The 18345-nt window shown below is 43.2% G+C and overlaps 1 protein-coding gene across 3 annotated transcripts in view; it reads right to left on the reverse strand.

The window, feature by feature from the left end:
• Nucleotides 1-18345, reverse strand: part of CACNA1H (calcium voltage-gated channel subunit alpha1 H) — a 382070-nt gene that overhangs the window by 19328 nt on the left and 344397 nt on the right. For all 3 annotated transcript variants that reach the window (XM_040439279.1, XM_040439277.1, XM_040439276.1), the window contains 2 exons: nucleotides 12955-13106; nucleotides 11616-11725 (listed from right to left, as the gene is read on the reverse strand). In XM_040439279.1, the coding sequence (XP_040295213.1) occupies nucleotides 11616-11725; nucleotides 12955-13106 (262 nt within the window). The remainder of the gene's footprint in view (nucleotides 1-11615; nucleotides 11726-12954; nucleotides 13107-18345) is intronic.

An 18345-nucleotide genomic window follows, 5' to 3' on the forward strand; every position in this document is an offset into this window, starting at 1 on the left:
AACACGTTTCGGGGCTCTAAGTGGCCACTGAGGAAGGGGCCACTTAGAGCCCCAAAACGCGCTTGGTTTTGGACCCTCTTGCTCAACACAAAGACCACCGGCATTCACAGCTACGAATACTCTGAAAGGAAAGCATCGTAATCAGATAGTATAAGCCTGTGTCATTCGGAGAACCGGAAACACGTAAAGGAGCCACTGGCGCCAGTGAGTGAAAATTCTATTTGCCAAAGCGGACGATAAAGGACACTTTAGTCGAGACACCCTCGATATTTCAGCAAAATCGTATACTATCATCCTCTGGTGAAATCAATACTCACGTGAGTAAGCAGTAGTGGGGGATCTGGTTTAACCACCACGCGGGACGCCGCCGATTGTCCACCGGATTCCGCCCATACCGATCTGGCTCGTGAGTAGACACACTATTTAGAGGTGAAATAAGCATTTGCGATGGGGGCATAATCGACATACCAGTTCGATTCGAACAAATATTTCTTACACTTAAGAATTGGAAGACATTTTTTCGATTTGTCCATCGATATACTACAAACTGCATAGACAAATTAGAAACAATTACGAATATTTATTGTCGCTGCAAATTATGCGATAATTTCTACGATTATTTATGTGAAATTCTGGACATTGGATCTAAAACTACTAATTAGGTTCTAAAGGAGAACCCTTGTTCTTAATTCACGATTGTATTCTATTGTATATTATTGTTTAAAGGGAACCTGTCACCGGGATTTGGGGTATAGAGCTGAGGACATGGGTTGCTAGATGGCCGCTAGCACATCCGCTATACCCAGTCCCCATAGCTCTGTGTGCTTTTATTGTGTAAAAAAAACTGTTTGATACATATGCAAATTACCCTGAGATGAGTCCTGTAGGTGAGAGGAGTCAGGGACAGGACTCATCTCAGGGTAATTTGCATATGTATCAAATCGTTTTTTTTACACAATAAAAGCACACAGAGCTATGGGGACTGGGTATTGCAGATGTGCTAGAGGCCATCTAGCAACCCATGTCCTCAGCTCTATACACAAAATCCCGGTGACAGGTTCCCTTTAAGTATTTCTTAGTTATTGTATATCACTTTTTAGTCTGGCCAGACTTGTCACACATTAAATATAAATTTTAAGATTTTATGGTTAAATAAAGTACCACTAACTCCAGATATAGAGAGTGCCCAGACTTTTCTTGATATACCTTTTTAACTCTAGACCACCAGGGGATTAAATTATTATGTCCTTCTTCTACTCAAGACCACCAAGGAAAGCCACATTACTTTAGACCACCTGGGAATCAAACATTGCACCCTGCCCTGTCCTAGACCAGCAGTTAATAAAATATTATTCCTTTTTCTACACTAGGCCACAAAGAAACCCTAGAGAACCAGGAACTCAAATATTAACCCCTCCCCTACAAGAGGACAAAATATTAACCCAAATTATTGTCACGGTCATATTGTTGTTTGACCGTGACGCGGTTGCCGTGCAGACTGGTTGACGGTGGCAACGTGTTGTCGGTTTGCACGTGCATTTCCCCTTTAAGGTGTGTCCCTGCTGTTTGGTGAGCTAGGGCTGTCCTGGGTGTGGCCACTATGTGGATATTACCTGTAGCTTCCTGGCTGGAGTCGTACTCCAGCCTTGTTTGGTGTTGGAGCTTTGCTCCTTTCCTGGATGATTCTGCCCAGTCCTTGAGGGCCACCTTGTTGGACGTAAATTGTCTTCCTTTTGTATGCTCCTTATACCCTAGCTCACTTGTATGTTAGGTGTGGGTTTATGTTCAGGGTGTGTTGTACGTCTTAAATGTTGTTACATGTCTGGGCTGTTGTTGGTGTTTGTCCCTGCAAGTACCGTGTTTCCCCGAAAATAAGACATCCCCCGAAAATAAGACCTACCTCTAGTTTTGCCTATCGCTGTAATATAAGGCATCCCCCCGAAAATAATGCCTCCCCGATTATAAAGCATCCGCCGAACATAATGACTCCCCGATTATAAAGCATCGGCCGAACATACCGTAATGCCTCCCTGATTATAAAGCATCCGTCGGACATAATGCCTCCCCGATTATAAAGCATCCGCCGGATATAATGCCTCCCCGATTATAAAGCATCCACCGGACATAATGCCTCCCCGATTATAAAGCAAGCCACCCCAGAATGTAAGGAGCTCGCTGATTGGCCGCCGCCGCCGCCGCCAGGACAAGCTGCCGCCTTCTTCTGCCCGCTGCTCGCTCTGCCCTGATGGAGTCTCACAACTTGGCTGGCACGGACACACAGGGGACGGGGTGACATATAGGGGGGGGAATATCTGATGGAAGGTGTGGGATGTCTGGTGAAGATGGGAGGGGGGGGAGACTAAAAAATGTAATTAAAATGACACAGGGTGATCAGAGGGGGGAATCAAAATGACACAGGGTGATCAGGGTGGGGAGGGGGATCATTTAAAATGACACAGGGGGATCAGAGGGGGGAATCAAAATGACACAGGAGGATCAGAAGGGGGTACTAAAATGCTATAGTAATCCCCCCCCCTGATTCTCCTGTACCATTTTGATTCCCCCTTCTGATCCCCCTGTGTCATTTTAAGTGATCCCCCTCCCCACCCTGATACCCCTGTGTCATTTTGCTTCCCTTCTCTGATCACCCTGTGCCATTTTAAGTGATCCCCCTCCCCACCCTGATTTCCTTTTTTTTTGTTCAACAATAAATGTGTACCGTATTTTTCTTCATGGAAAAATAAGACATCCCCTGAAAATAAGATCTAGCGAATCTTTGGGAGCAAAAATTAATATAAGACACTGTCTTATTTTCGGGGAAACAGGGTATGTAAGACGTTTTCCCTGTGTGCTGTGTCCTCCGGAAGGGGGTTGGTTTCCCGGAGGGGTGAACCACTAGCCTGTATAGAGCGCTGCCTGGGGCTGCCATGCACCTTGCGGCATGGGGTCCTGGCGGAGTCTGGTGTGCTGGATACCTGTGTGAGTTGCTGGTACGGCGTCCTGATTGGTGTTAGGGCTCCTGTACATATGCACGGGTTCCAGTCGTGGAGACTTCGGCAGGTAAGTGTGTTGTCTTGTGTTCTTACCTGCCGATCCTCTTGCTGTGTATGGTTTCTCTTTTTCCCTGCTATTAGGTCTTTAGAGACTCTTGTTCTTCCGTGTCTTGGATGAACAGGACGTCTCCCCCCTGCTCCTATCTGAGGGATTATCAGGGTGACTCAGAGTCCCAGGTTTCCAGGGTATGAGCCGTCCTACCATTGGGGTCCGCTTATACGGTGAGAAGTTAGGGAGAGGATTAGGGACGCTATAGGAGGTGACCTGCTTCCCTTTTCTTGGCTTCTTGGCCTAGCAGCTATCTCTTATCCTTTTACATTGTACGGTGGGGGGTTTCCCCCACTCCCCACCGTGACAATTATACACTGGATCACTTAAAAAGAGGGCACTGCCTTAGACCAATAAGGAATCAAATATTAACCCCTCCAATGTCCTAGACCACCAGTAAGTAAAATAGTAGCGGTTCATGTTCCCTAGATCAGCATAAATTCAAATATTATTCCCCTTTTCTACCCTAGATCACCAAGGAATACAATATTAACCTCTTGTCTAACCTAGAGCACTGAAAAATAAGCTTTTTACTCCTTGTTTACCCTAGACCACCAGGAAAAAAATAACCCTTTGTCTTCCCTAGATTAGCAGGTTAAAAAAATATTATATCCTTCATCACCCTAGACCTCAAGGGATCAAAAATATACCTCTCCCTTATCATAGACTACTAGTAGATTAAAAAATTAACTTCTAGATCTATCCTATCTGTCCTAGACCAGTGAATAAAATATTTCCCCTTCTACTCTAGACCACCAAAGAACCATAAAGTCCTAGGAAACAAAATATTAACCTCTACTCTGTCCTAGAACAGAAGTTGATAGAACATTAACTCCTCCTATAAGCTAGACCGCTGAAAAAGAGGACCACCAGGCCACAAGGAGATCAAATATTAACCCCTCCAATGCCCTAGACCACCAGGAAATAAAAAAAATGACCTAGACTGCCAGGGAATTAATTTTAACCATTTGTCTACCCTAGACCAGCAGCTTAAACATTATTAACCCCTCCACTGCCCTAGGTTACAAAGTAATACATAAACTTGAGTATTTAGATTTGTATTTTATGGGCCAAAAAGACTGTATATAAAGTGAAGCGGGCCCTTTAAATGTGCCCGTCTCTCTTTGTTATGGAGATAATTACTTCCAGGTATATGGATTGCTCCAATAATTGCTAATTACAGACAGGAATCAATAGTCGCCTGGAAATAACACAAGAAAATCAACAGCTTGTCCATTATTATGAGATCCGAGCGAGGAGCGAGCGCCGCTTCCTACTAAATTAATCTTAATAAGCATCAGTTTGACAACTCAGATCCCGGGCCCGAGGAGATGATGTATTTAGGGCTCCGAGTGTGAAAGACAAGAACATCGGCTCGTGATTGCGTCCTCCCGTCCGAGACTGGCGGATTATCAGACACCCGTGTAAAGTGGCGTTATCGGCTTCTCGGCCCTCGAGGTGGAAAATTGTAATTGGGACATCAGCTGAACGCCATCCTGATGGGAAGATGCGGCCGAGATACCCCAGCCAGTCCTGACGGCCAGTCACACATAATGTCATTATTGGGCAGCGCGGCGGATGGCTATCCCTCTGCCAGGATCACCGCAGCAGCTTTTAAAGGGGTTTTGCTAGCGGACATCATGAGGACCTTTTTGCCCTATTTACCTATGTTGTACTACAATACCATTTTTATTTTTTCCATTCTTCATTTTTTGTTTATTTTTTATTTTTGAGATTTCCTAGATGTTATTTGAGGATGATAAATAGGAAGGAGGATAGAAGGCCAGTTAGACGGAGAAACCGCAAGGTATTGTAGCCCGATGCTATGCTGTAAAGACATGTTCGCCCAGTCCAGTCCATATTTTGACATTAGCAAGCTTTATATAAGGAGTCATTGGTCTCTTACGAATAGATCATTTTGACCACTGAAGAAGAAACGTATAGTTTCGAAACGCATCTGGGTATACTGCGGTATTGCCATATTAAATCCAGAAGATTAAAGGGGTATTCCCATCACAGACAATGGGGGGATATCGCTACTGTCTGGTGGGACCTGCACCTACACCGAGAACGGAGCGTGGAGAGTGATGGCTGGGTTTCCCGGTGTCCGGCCACCGCAAAGCGCTCTCCCCATACAAGTGAATAGGAGCTCACCACGCGTGCGTGGCCACTGCTCCCATTCATTTTTATGAGGCCGATGGAAATATTTTCATGTAAATGTGTATGTCTAAATAATGGTTTTTACTGTGAGCCAGCCATATGTGTATGGTTAAATATATATGTAGGGAGCTCCCCCTAGTGGTGACTGCAGGCAGGAAACTATTTTGTCATTGAATTATATAGCTGTGCCCTGGCACTGCTTATTAAAGCAATCTTCTGATTCTGTTAATAAGATCACTTTTGCTGACGATGTGGGCGTGTGGCTTGTATATAAGGGTGGAGCTTATATATATATATATTTTTTTTTAAAACTCTCCCTAAAATTAATTAAAAGTACCCTAAAAACATTAATGGATGCCATTTAAATATGGAGTCGTCACCGTCAGAGCATTGTTCTACAATGGCTGTGGATGCCAGGCTGGCTCCACGTTACTAACGCCGTGGCTTTATCATTTTCTCCCTGGCAGTAGGTGACGCCAGCCGAGTCCTGATAATCCGAGTGTTGCTCATCTCTCTTTACAAATCTCAAATGTTTATTCACAGCATTTACCGTCTCAAGGTGCCTTTTCCGCACACACTAAGCCCTGGCCCGATGCCACCCCGCCGTGCCCTGCTCAGGGTTGATTTGGATAATAAAAAAGGTTAGTGACTCATGGCATCTCCCCTGGCACAGGCAGCTCTGATGATATTCCTCTCCGCTCAGCTCCCTGTAAATTGTATTCACTGGTAATAGAGGCAGAAAGACGCCACGATAGGGAGAGACCCCCTGCGGTACTGTACAGCGCAGTGGAGGAGAGGGGAAGCGCTGCTGCAGTGGTGACCTGGCGAAGGGCAGCGCCGCAGAACGTTCACTGCTGTACATAATATTTAACCCCTTTCACCCCTGCAGATCAGCAGCTATGTGTCGCCACTTGTCTTGGAGGACGCAGGAGCTTAAAGGGACAAACCAAGTCTAGAAATAGGATGCTGTCATACCATCTGCGCTGTACTGTGCTGCCTGTGGCTCAGCACAGCAGGGGCGATGACGTCACTGAACCTTCCTGCTTACAATGAACCACCGATGACTAATGGAGAAGATGGGGCACTTAAGGGGGCACCACTGTGTCGAGGGCCACTTAAGGTGGCATCATACTGTATGGGGACATTTAAAGAGCATCACTCTGAGCAGGGCACTTAATGGGACATCAATCTGTATGAGAACACTTAGGGGACATCCTACTGTGTGGTGAGGCACAAAAGGGCATCATATTGTCTGGGGGGCACTGAGTGATATCACTATTGTAGGCGGCACTACAGAGACATTCATATTGTGTTGGGGCACTAAGGGAGCATCTTTACTGTGTAAGGAGGCACAAAGGGGATTGGGTGGGATTAGGCAGGTTCATTGCTGCTCGGACCTTCATACGACGGCCGACCCATAGTATGGGGACCTTCAAGTGAGTACCCCTAGTATACAGTAATGCCAGTCATATATAAAACATAGGAGACAGTATTATAGTAGTGATATCCTTGTACATAGGAGCAGTATTATAGTAGTTATATTCCTGTACATAGGAGGCAGTATTATAGTAGTTATATTCTTGTACATAGGAGCAGTATTATAGTAGTTATATTCTTGTACATAGGAGCAGTATTATAGTAGTTATATTCTTGTACATAGGAGGCAGTATTATAGTAGTTATATTTTTGTACATAGGACCAGTATTATAGTAGTTATATTCTTGTACATAGGAGCAGTATTATAGTAGTTATAGTCTTGTACATAGGAGCAGTATTATAGCAGTTATATTCTTGTACATAGGAGGCAGTATTATAGCAGTTATATTCTTGTACATAGGGGCAGTATTATAGTAGTTATATTCTTGTACATAGGAGCAGTATTATAGTAGTTATATTCTTGTACATAGGAGCAGTATTATAGTAGTTATATTCTTGTACATAGGAGGCAGTATTATAGCAGTTGTATTCTTGTACATAGGGGCAGTATTATAGTAGTTATATTCTTGTACATAGGAGCAGTATTATAGTAGTTGTATTCTTGTACATAGGGGCAGTATTATAGTAGTTATATTCTTGTACATAGGAGGCAGTATTATAGTAGTTATATTCTTGTACATAGGGGCAGTATTATAGTAGTTATATTCTTGTACATAGGAGCAGTATTATAGTAGTTATATTCTTGTACATAGGAGCAGTATTATAGTAGGTATATTCTTGTACATAGGAGCAGTATTATAGTAGTTATATTCTTGTACATAGGGGCAGTATTATAGTAGTTATATTCTTGTACATAAGAGGAAGTATTATAGTAGTTATATTCTTGTACACAGGAGCAGTATTATAGTAGTTATATTCTTGTACATAGGAGGCAGTATTATAGTAGTTATATTCTTGTACATAGGAGCAGTATTATAGTAGTTATATTCTTGTACATAGAAGCAGTATTATAGTAGTTATATTCTTGTACATAGGGGCAGTATTATAGTAGTTATATTCTTGTACATAGGGACAGTATTATAGTAGTTATATTCTTGTACATAGAAGCAGTATTATAGTAGTCATATTCTTGTACATAGGGGCAGTATTATAGTAGTTATATTCTTGTACATAGGGACAGTATTATAGTAGTTATATTCTTGTACATAGGAGCGGTGAACAGTTCCAGGTATTTGCTAAGAAGCATTTAAACTAGGAAAGGGGGGCAAAAGAGTGATAATCCAGCAGTCCAACTGCCCCCCGGAACAATGCCAGAAGAGGCCAGTAGCACAAAGGTTAAGGAATGACAAGCTCAGAGTCTTGTCTACAAATGCTCGCAGTCTAGGGAATAAGATCAATGAACTTGAGGCTATAATGGCATCTGAGAATATAGATGTAGTGGCTGTTACTGAGACGTGGTTCAAGGGGAGTAATGACTGGGATATATCAATACCAGGGTTCTCTCTATACAGGAAAGACAGAGAAGGCAAGAAGGGGGGAGAGGTGGCCCTGTATGTAAAAGATAACATAAAATCTAATTTGATACAAGTTAGCGAGAACAATTTAGAGTCAGTTTGGGTTACCGTGCAGCTTGATAATCATAAGGTAACTCGTGTAGGTGTGATATATAAACCACCTAGCCAAGTCAAAGAATTAGATGATCTACTAGTTGAGGAAATAGCTAAAATGACATTGAAGGGGGAAGTTATCATTATGGGAGACTTCAATCTTCCAGATGTAAACTGGAAAACCAAAATAGCTAGTTCTGCCAGGAGTACAGATATTCTAAATTCCCTACTGGGATTATCTCTACAGCAAGTAGTGGAGGAGCCAACCCGGAAGGAGGCCATTTTAGATTTAGTATTCACAAATGGGAATTTGGTATCTGATATTACTGTAGGGGAAAGCTTGGGATCTAGTGATCACCAGTCAGTGTGGTTTACTATAAGTACAGTGACTGAGTCACACCACACAAAAACAAAAGTTTTAGATTTTAGAAAAACAGACTTTTCTAAAATTAGATTAGTGGTATACAAGTCCCTATCAGACTGGAACAGTTTCATTGGAGTCCAGGAGAAATGGGACTACTTAAAAGTGGCACTATTGAAGGCAACAGAAAATTGCATTAGGCTTGTCAGTAAAAGCAAAAAAAGGAAGAGACCACTGTGGTACTCAGCAGAAGTGGCCAAAATCATTAAAAACAAAAAGATAGCATTTAGGAATTATAAAAAAAAACAAAACGAGGATGACAGACAAATTTATAAGATTAGGCAGAGAGAGGCCAAACAAGTTATAAGAGCTTCCAAAGCACAGGCAGAAGAGAAATTAGCTCAGTCAGGGAAAAAAGGCGAGAAGGCATTCTTCAAATACATAAATGAAAAAAGGAAACTAAAACAAGGAATTACCAAATTAAAAACAAAAGAAGGAAGGTATATAGAAGAAGATAAAGAACTAGCTGACTGCCTCAATGAATATTTCTGTTCAGTTTTTACAAAGGAAAATGAAGGAGAAGGACCTCAGTTAGGAAAGAAGACTAATGAATCTTTTGATGCATGTGTCTTTACAGAGGAAGAGGTTCTAAGTCAGCTGTCTAAAATTAATACAAATAAGTCACAGGGGCCTGATGGGATACACCCAAAGCTATTAAAAGAGCTCAGCGTTGAACTAGCAAAACCATTAACAGATTTATTTAACCAATCGCTGGCAACAGGAGTCGTCCCAGAAGATTGGAAATTAGCAAATGTTGTGCCCATTCACAAGAAAGGTAGTAGGGAGGAATCGGGCAACTATAGGCCAGTAAGCCTGACATCAATAGTGGGGAAATTAATGGAAACCATACTTAAGGAGAGGATTGTGGAACATCTAAAATCCCATGGATTGAAAGATGAAAAACAGCATGGGTTTACTTCAGGGAGATCATGTCAAACTAATCTTATTGATTTTTTCGATTGGGTGACTAAAATAATAGATGGAGGAGGTGCAGTAGACATCGCTTATCTAGACTTTAGTAAGGCTTTTGATACTGTCCCACATAGAAAGCTTATCAATAAAGTGCAGTCTTTGGGCTTGGACTCCCATATTGTTGAATGGATTAGGCAGTGGCTGAGGGACAGGCAACAGAGGGTTGTAGTCAATGGAGTATATTCAGACCAAGGTCTTGTTACCAGTGGGGTACCTCAGGGATCTGTTCTGGGACCCATATTGTTTAATATCTTTATCAGCGAAATTGCAGAAGGCCTCGATGGTAAGGTGTGTCTTTTTGCTGATGACACAAAGATTTGTAACAGGGTTGATGTTCCTGGAGGGATACACCAAATGGAAAAGGACTTAGGAAAACTAGAGGAATGGTCAAAAATATGGCAACTAAAATTTAATGTTGATAAGTGCAAGATAATGCACCTGGGACGTAAAAACCCAAGAGCAGAATATAAAATCAGTGATACAGTCCTAACCTCAGTATCTGAGGAAAGGGATTTAGGGGTCATTATTTCAGAAGACTTAAAGGTAGGCAGACAATGTCATAGAGCAGCAGGAAATGCTAGCAGAATGCTTGGGTGTATAGGGAGAGGCATTACCAGTAGAAAGAGGGAGGCGCTCATGCCGCTCTACAGAGCACTAGTGAGACCTCATTTGGAGTATTGTGCTCAGTACTGGAGACCATATCTCCAGAAGGATATTGATACTTTGGAGAGAGTTCAGAGAAGAGCTACTAAACTGGTACATGGATTGCAGGATAAAACTTACCAGGAAAGATTAAAGGACCTTAACATGTATAGCTTGGAAAAAAGACGAGACAGAGGGGATATGATAGAAACTTTTAAATACATAAAGGAAATCAACAAGGTAAAAGAGGAGAGAATATTTAAAAGAAGAAAAACTGCTACAAGAGGACAGTTTTAAATTAGAGGGGCAAAGGTTTAAAAGTAATATCAGGAAGTATTACTTTACTGAGAGAGTAGTGGATGCATGGAATAGCCTTCCTGCAGAAGTGGTAGCTGCAAATACAGTGGAGGAGTTTAAGCATGCATGGGATAGGCATAAGGCCATCCTTCATATAAGATAGGGCCAGGGGCTATCCATAGTATTTAGTATATTGGGCAGACTGGATGGGCCAAATGGTTCTTATCTGCCGACACATTCTATGTTTCTATGTTTCTATGTATTATAGTAGTTATATTCTTGTACATAGGAGGCAGTATTATAGTAGTTATATTCTTGTACATAGGAGCAGTATTATAGTAGTTATATTCTTGTACATAGGAGCAGTATTATAGTAGTTATATTCTTGTACATAGGTGCAGTATTATAGTAGTTATATTCTTGTACATAGGAGGCAGTATTATAGTAGTTATATTCTTGTATATAGGAGCAGTATTATAGCAGTTATATTCTTGTACATAGGAGCAGTATTATAGTAGTTATATTCTTGTACATAGGGGCAGTATTATAGTAGTTATATTCTTGTATATAGGAGCAGTATTATAGTAGTTATATTCTTGTACATAGGAGCAGTATTATAGTAGTTATATTCTTGTACATAGGAGCAGTATTATAGTAGTTATATTCTTGTACATAGGGGCAGTATTATAGTAGTTATATTCTTGTATATAGGAGCAGTATTATAGCAGTTATATTCTTGTACATAGGAGCAGTATTATAGCAGTTGCATTCTTATACATAGGGGCAGTATTATAGTAGTTATATTCTTATACATAGGGACAGTATTATAGTAGTTATATTCTTGTACATAGGGGCAGTATTATAGCAGTTACATTCTTATACATAGGGGCAGTATTATAGTAGAGCAGTTGTCATTTGTGACAGAAACTTCCCATTGACCCCTAAAATTTTGATGTGTTGTATAAGTTGTACTGTACCTGTCTTTAAAGAATCTTCGAAATCCAAAGGCAACCAGCTTGAGGAGAGCTTCGAACACAAAGACAATGGTGAAGACGTAGTTACAGTATTTCAAAGCCTCTTCCAGGGACTAGGAGGAAACATGAACATGCAGAGATTAGCTATTTTCACATAAACATGATCCCATCTGGTTTGGCTGAGATTAAACCCTTCGTTGAACCGCCTGACCCCACTTATAGAGAGGATGTGTGTAATCACACCAGAACTTGTTCTTCTGTTCTCTTCTTGTTTGTTATCGTCTGGCCAAATACTTCAAAAACAGCAAATGAGGCCAACATATTATGAGAAGCAGATGGATTGGCAGGATCATTTATTTAATCCGACATGAAAGGCTACATGAATTATGCATAACAACATGGTTGTACATGATGGAACTCCAGCACTGCCATGGTATCTCGATGGTGATCCTAATGCCAAGAGATCTGAAAAATGTTTCAAATACAGCTGATAATAGCCATCCAAAATCCACCTGGCATAACGGTAGTGGCCCCTGTGCTAGGACTGCATGACGGCTCCTAGTCACCAATGCTCCTTTGCAAACTCCAGGCTGGTGGGTCAATTCCTCTTCTATGAGGCCAGATAATTTTGGTCCTAGTCAATGATAGTTGTGGCTCAGTGTGTCTTTTGTCTTAATGCCCTTGTCCCTGGTGTCCAGTGATTCGCCAACCCTTCAACCCTGGTGTCTAGATTCTTGTCTGGCCCCATGAATGCCACCGATCTCTTTGATCAGCCCAAGTAGGTGACGGACACTATCTGTTCTTCTGGATGAAAGTCACAGAGTAAGCCACCATTCCGCCTGCCCCCTATTACAGCCACATATAAGAAAGTATCCGCACATGCGTGTGGTCTATGGAGACAGTCAAGCCCTTAGACTTCAATGAAGAGAGCAACATATAAGCGTGGCCAACTTACCACTTCTTCCTGGCTGGAAAAGATTACTTAATCAGTTGACCTCCAGTGGTGGGGCCCTCAAGGTTGACCAATGCCTACCAATCTAAATAGTAATATAACCTACAAGGTGAATGGCAATGTGGAAATTTGAAGGCTGCTTTGCACCTGCCGGTCAATTAAGAACAACTGGATTTGAAGACCTGTAACCAGGAATAGTGGCTGGTGGAGAGCCCATAGCTCTCCAAGTTGGTGAAGGCCCCAGGCATGTGCCTAGTGTACCATCCCCATCATCTAGCCCTGATACTTCCCCTACAACTGGGAAAAGGTTATACATGGGAGGCAGCACTGACAGCACCTAGCATGTACTGTAGTAACGCGTTTCAGATTGCAGCATGGCTCGCTACCTACCTTGGGTTGATTGTAGTGCTCCATAGACATGGTAATAACATTGATACCAATGATGAAGGTGATGAACAGGTCCAGGTAGTGGCTGGTGCACAGTGAGTGTATGTATTTCCGCGTTGGGGAATAATCGGCATAGTATGGTCTCCTCTGGGCCTCTGCGTGAAAAATGTAAGAGTCACAACATAAAATATCAGTTTGGTGAGAAAACATTGATGTAAAACATTGAAAAGCACAAACAGACAGAAACTAGGACTGGGCTAACTTAAAAACTACATAATCATAAACCAGGGTTGAAGGTATTCCAATGATGAGCAAACAGATGTAGCAAAGCTGAATGTGTGTGTGCAAAGTGATCTGGCCCTGCTATGTTTGTAATGCAAACTGACCGTGAACCAGTTATTCATATTTATAAGGCTTCTTAGAATGTCCGGGGGTGAAAAAATGGGAGAGCTCCTGGATATCCACAATATCTTCAGGTGTAGTGGTCGGCCATTTCACGTAGAAGATGTGAGCATTTTGTTCTTTAATGCTGCTGCTTGGCACTATTCATGGGGGCACTCTGGATGGTACTAGTCATGGGGGCACTCTAGATGGCACTTCATGGGGGCACTCTAGATGGCACTATTCATAGGGGCAGTCTAGATAGTACTATTCATGGGGAACTCAAGATGGTACTATTCATGGGGGCACTCTACATGGTACTGTTCATAGGGGAACTCTATATGGTACTGTTTGTGGGGGCACTCTACATGGTACTGTTCGTGGGGGCACTCTACATGGTACTGTTCATGGGGGCACTCTACATGGTACTGTTCGTGGGGGCACTCTACATGGTACTGTTCGTGGGGGCACTCTACATGGTACTGTTCGTGTGGGCACTCTAGATGGTACTGTTCATGGGGGGATTCTATATAGTACTATTCACCTGGATACTCTAGATGTTACTGTTCATGGGGGCACTCTAGATGGTACTGTTCATGGGGGCACTCTATATGGTACTGTTCATGGGGGCACTCTAGATGGTACTGTTCATGGGGGGATTCTATATGGTACTATTCACCTGGGTACTCTAGATGTTACTATTCATTAGGGTTCTCTAGATGGTACTATTCGTGGGGAAGCTCTAGATGGTACTAGTCTTGAAGACACTGATTTGCACAACTTATGGGGTCACTCTGGATGGCGCTAATCATGGGGTCATTCTACATGGTACTATTTATGGGGGAGCTCTAGATAATAGTATTCACCGGGTCATTCTAGATGGCACTATTCATAGGGGAGTTCTAGATGGCACTATTCATAGGGGAGTTCTAGATGGTACTATTCATAGGGTCAGTCTGGATGGCGCTATTCATTGGGTCACTATGGATGGCACTATTCATGGGGTCATTCTGGATAGGGCAACTAATGGGGTCACACTGGATGGCGCTATTCATGAGGTCACACTGGATGGGGCGACTCATGGGAGTCAATCTGGCACTATTCATGGGGTCACTGTAGATGGCACTATTTATAGTGGTCACCATTATATGAGTGTGGCTTTTATATGGGAGTATGGCTTTTTTTAGGGTAAGGCCACACTTGGCGACCAAGTTAACAGCATACAATTTTCCTGTCAATTTGAGCGGTTTTGTGTCATGCTTTTTGCAGGTAAAGCAGAGCCTAAGCCAAATCCTCTCCATGTGGTTGCCCTGAAAGCTGGTGACTATGCAGTTAACCTGCCCAGACAAACAAGCATCAGGAACTTGGCTCAAGTTGACAGAACACAAAAGACGATGTCCAATGTAAATGCTTCCAAAAATACATTGCTCCGCGCTTGTGAATGCCGCCGAAAATAACTCGGCGCACATTCTCAAGTGTCTCTCTAGAAAGAATGGCATCACTTGACAGCGAACAAGTCATGTCAGCGACGCTGCAAAACAGTGCCCTGCCGAAACATTGTGCAGCGAACACCCACATCCAATGAGCACAGGCGTTCAAATACCCGAATGGGGCTCCAGCTGGCATAGGTCCTCAGCCTGGATCCATTTTACAAAGCACGTAATATAGCAGAGGCAGTGCTTGTTGTGTACTAGTGCATGAGCCTGATGGCATTTCAAAAAGTTTGGTGCAATAAGGTCATGCCCAGATCTACCATAATCTACCTCATGCGTGCCTTGGCTCAAATGACGGCTCATTTTAAGGACGCTAAGAAATTGAAATTTTGAGTTTTAACATTAGTGGAACTTATTAGTGAATTTCTAATAATTTAGAATCGTTTTCCAAGAATTTTGCAATTGTGGAGCTGTGCACTTGTAGGACTGTGGAGTTGTGCACTTGTAGGACTGTGGAGTTGTGCACTTGTAGGACTGTGGAGCTGGGCACTTGTAGGACTGTGGAGCTGGGCACTTGTAGGACTGTGGAGCTAGGCACTTGTAGGACTGTGGAGCTGGGCACTTGTAGGACTGTGGAGTTGTGCACTTGTAGGACCGTGGAGCTGGGCACTTGTAGGACTGTGGAGCTGGGCACTTGTAGGATTGTGGAGCTGTGCACTTGTAGGACTGTGGAGCTGGGCACTTGTAGGACTGTGGAGCTGGGCACTTGTAGGATTGTGGAGCTGTGCACTTGTAGGACTGTGGAGCTGGGCACTTGTAGGACTGTGGAGCTGGGCACTTGTAGGATTGTGGAGCTGGGCACTTGTAGGATTGTGGAGCTGGGCACTTGTAGGACTGTGGAGCTGGGCACTTGTAGGACTGTGAAGCTGGGTACTTGTAGGACTGTAGAGCTGGGCACTTGTAGGACTGTGGAGCTGGGCACTTGTAGGACTGTGGAGCTGGGCACTTGTAGGACTGTGGAGCTGGGCACTTGTAGGACTGTGGAGCTGGGCACTTGTAGGACTGTGGAGCTGGGCACTTGTAGGACTGTAGAGCTAGGCACTTGTAGGACTGTGGAGCTGGGCACTTGTAGGACTGTGGAGCTGTGCACTTGCAGGAGTATGGAGCTGTGCCCTTGTAGGGCTATGGAGCTTTCACTCTTGCCATTTCACTTCTATTACAATATTATTATTATTGTTATGTTTTTTATCTTCTAATGGTTCAGAACATGTGAAAATCTCTCTGGATTATCAGAATTTACTGTGTAATGCAGGATGAGAGTAAATGCTTCATCATCTGATCTACTTAAGCTCCTGCGGCCGGGACGCTGCACAGATATACCGTAATGTATTTTTAATGCTCTGCAGCAGATAAAACGACAAGTAATTACCCAAAAGAGATGAAAGCTCCTCAGCCTGATTATGATCATTTTACTTCACAACTAAATCTAAGAGATAACCAACGAGTCTTATATCTGGTGGAGCCAGCCCTGGCACCTGGGTATTAAATCGCCCGCTCCAAAAGTGTGTGTCCTAAAAATCCTCCTTACTATAGGAACTCATGGTGTTACGTAACCTCCTTAGATCTAAACTCATCTGGTTAGAAACATGGCAACATAAAAATAAGATGGTGGCAATGATCACTAGATCTAGTGAGGGGCAAGGCGACCATGTCAGATGTCAATGATTGAGATTCCAGAGTATGGTCAACCATAGATAGTAGATTTCCGTGGCAACTGGTGGTGATGGAGCTCCAGGATTACTTTGGGCATACAGTCCTAGAGAACATGACTTGTAATGGGTTTCCTAATTTGATTCAGATTCATTCTTTTCTGGAGATGTTTGCCAGCTGCTTCCTCAGCTTGCTTCGCTCATCCAGGCATATGTGTTTGGCCAAGCCAAATATAAATGTTAATTGTAGGGATCAAAGGATAATAACTACCACCTCAAAAACTTCAAATCAATGGGCTTGGGTCGGCTAAACATAGTACAATTTTTGTAAGGTAGAGGAAGATTCGTTGCAACGCCCTCTCTCCTCAAGGGCATGCCAATATTCCCTTCATGCACTTACTTGGCCTGTTGCCAAACCTAATCACCCTCCCAAGATGGCAACCGTGGTTAGCTTGGGCACTGGCCACACCACTGCAGTTTCTGGGAATTGTTTCAACAGATGACTAATACGGACAGATGTCTACGATTTGGTTGTCCAAGGTCGGTCGTTCTTGCTCAAGATATGGTATAATTCTCATTGGCCTCCAAATCTTCCTTACTCATACAAACATAATTGCGCCATGAATGGCCGGCGTTTGGTCCATGTAAAAAAAAATGCCTATCCTTGCCCCAGGTCAGCTAGATCGAATGATTATCTCACCATATTCATGGAACGACTCTCATGCAGAGCACAAAAGCAAAGTCATGCAAAGCTTGCCACAGGCTGCGCGCTCTGCGGGGAGACGTAGCCGAGGAGGATGATGAGGAGCAATTGTCGGAGCCTCCTAGTAATCTTTTAACTATATGTATACCTCATAAATATAGACATTAGGGTGTCTGTGCTGTGGCCTATCAACCACCCCTCCGGCATCAAGCCAACCTGCTACCCCAAATCTCTTGGTATGGTCCACAGAATTACCACCTACCTACTGTAGTGGCATGAAGTTTCATGTGTCCTACTTTCCCTATGTGGCTAGTTCTGGTCCCATCTCCGAGTGGCACAGCCATGGTTTACACACAGCATGCTCCCAGAAAACATGGATGCCATCAAACAATACACAACACAAAGGACTTCACACATCTTTCTGAGTCAGCCCACAACGGCGAGGCTGCAATCCTTCACCTGTGGTAACAAAGCCAAGAGGTTTTTGAAGGTTGTGTCCTAACAAGTCAGTTCAGGATGCAGATCAGATACATGAAGCTCAGGCTATAAAACCTGGTCCTATGGTCCAATGATTAGTCCAGCCTCATGACTTGGTGAAAATCTGGTTCAGTTCTGGACATTTCTGATGATCGGAAGAACTCAATATTATCATGTCTATCTATCTATCTATCTATCTTTCTGAGGCCCCAGGATATTTGCACCTTTTTTCCTCCCCATAATCTTGTCCAGCCAGAGGAAGACTAATTGCAAAGATTATGATGGTCCTCTTTTTCAGGAGTTAGTGCATGCCACCATTTCCCTTATTCTGGGACCAAAAGTAAAGGTGAGAGTTAGGTCCTTTCCATTCCTTGTAAGGTAGTAGGCCCTGTCCTTGTTGCTGAAGGAGGAGGGGGGATCCTGTGGATGTCCGCACTATCCATGAGGCATGTTGCATCTCTCTTTCTTAAGGCTCAATATTACTAGCAGCGTTTCTCACTGATCTCAAGCCAAGTGCCCCCTACTGAAACCTCCAAGGTTATGATTATACACTGTACTACACTAGTTAAAAGCCCCATATGAGGACAGTGTGAGAACCCCCGAGAGGCATGAAGTGCACCCCCTGTGGTACATGCACTGCAGATTGAGAGGCCAGGTGCTATGGTAGATGCCCTTGGCACATATGCTTGTC

Source organism: Bufo bufo, chromosome 7 (genome assembly GCF_905171765.1).
Source record: "Bufo bufo chromosome 7, aBufBuf1.1, whole genome shotgun sequence".
NCBI lineage: Eukaryota > Metazoa > Chordata > Amphibia > Anura > Bufonidae > Bufo > Bufo bufo.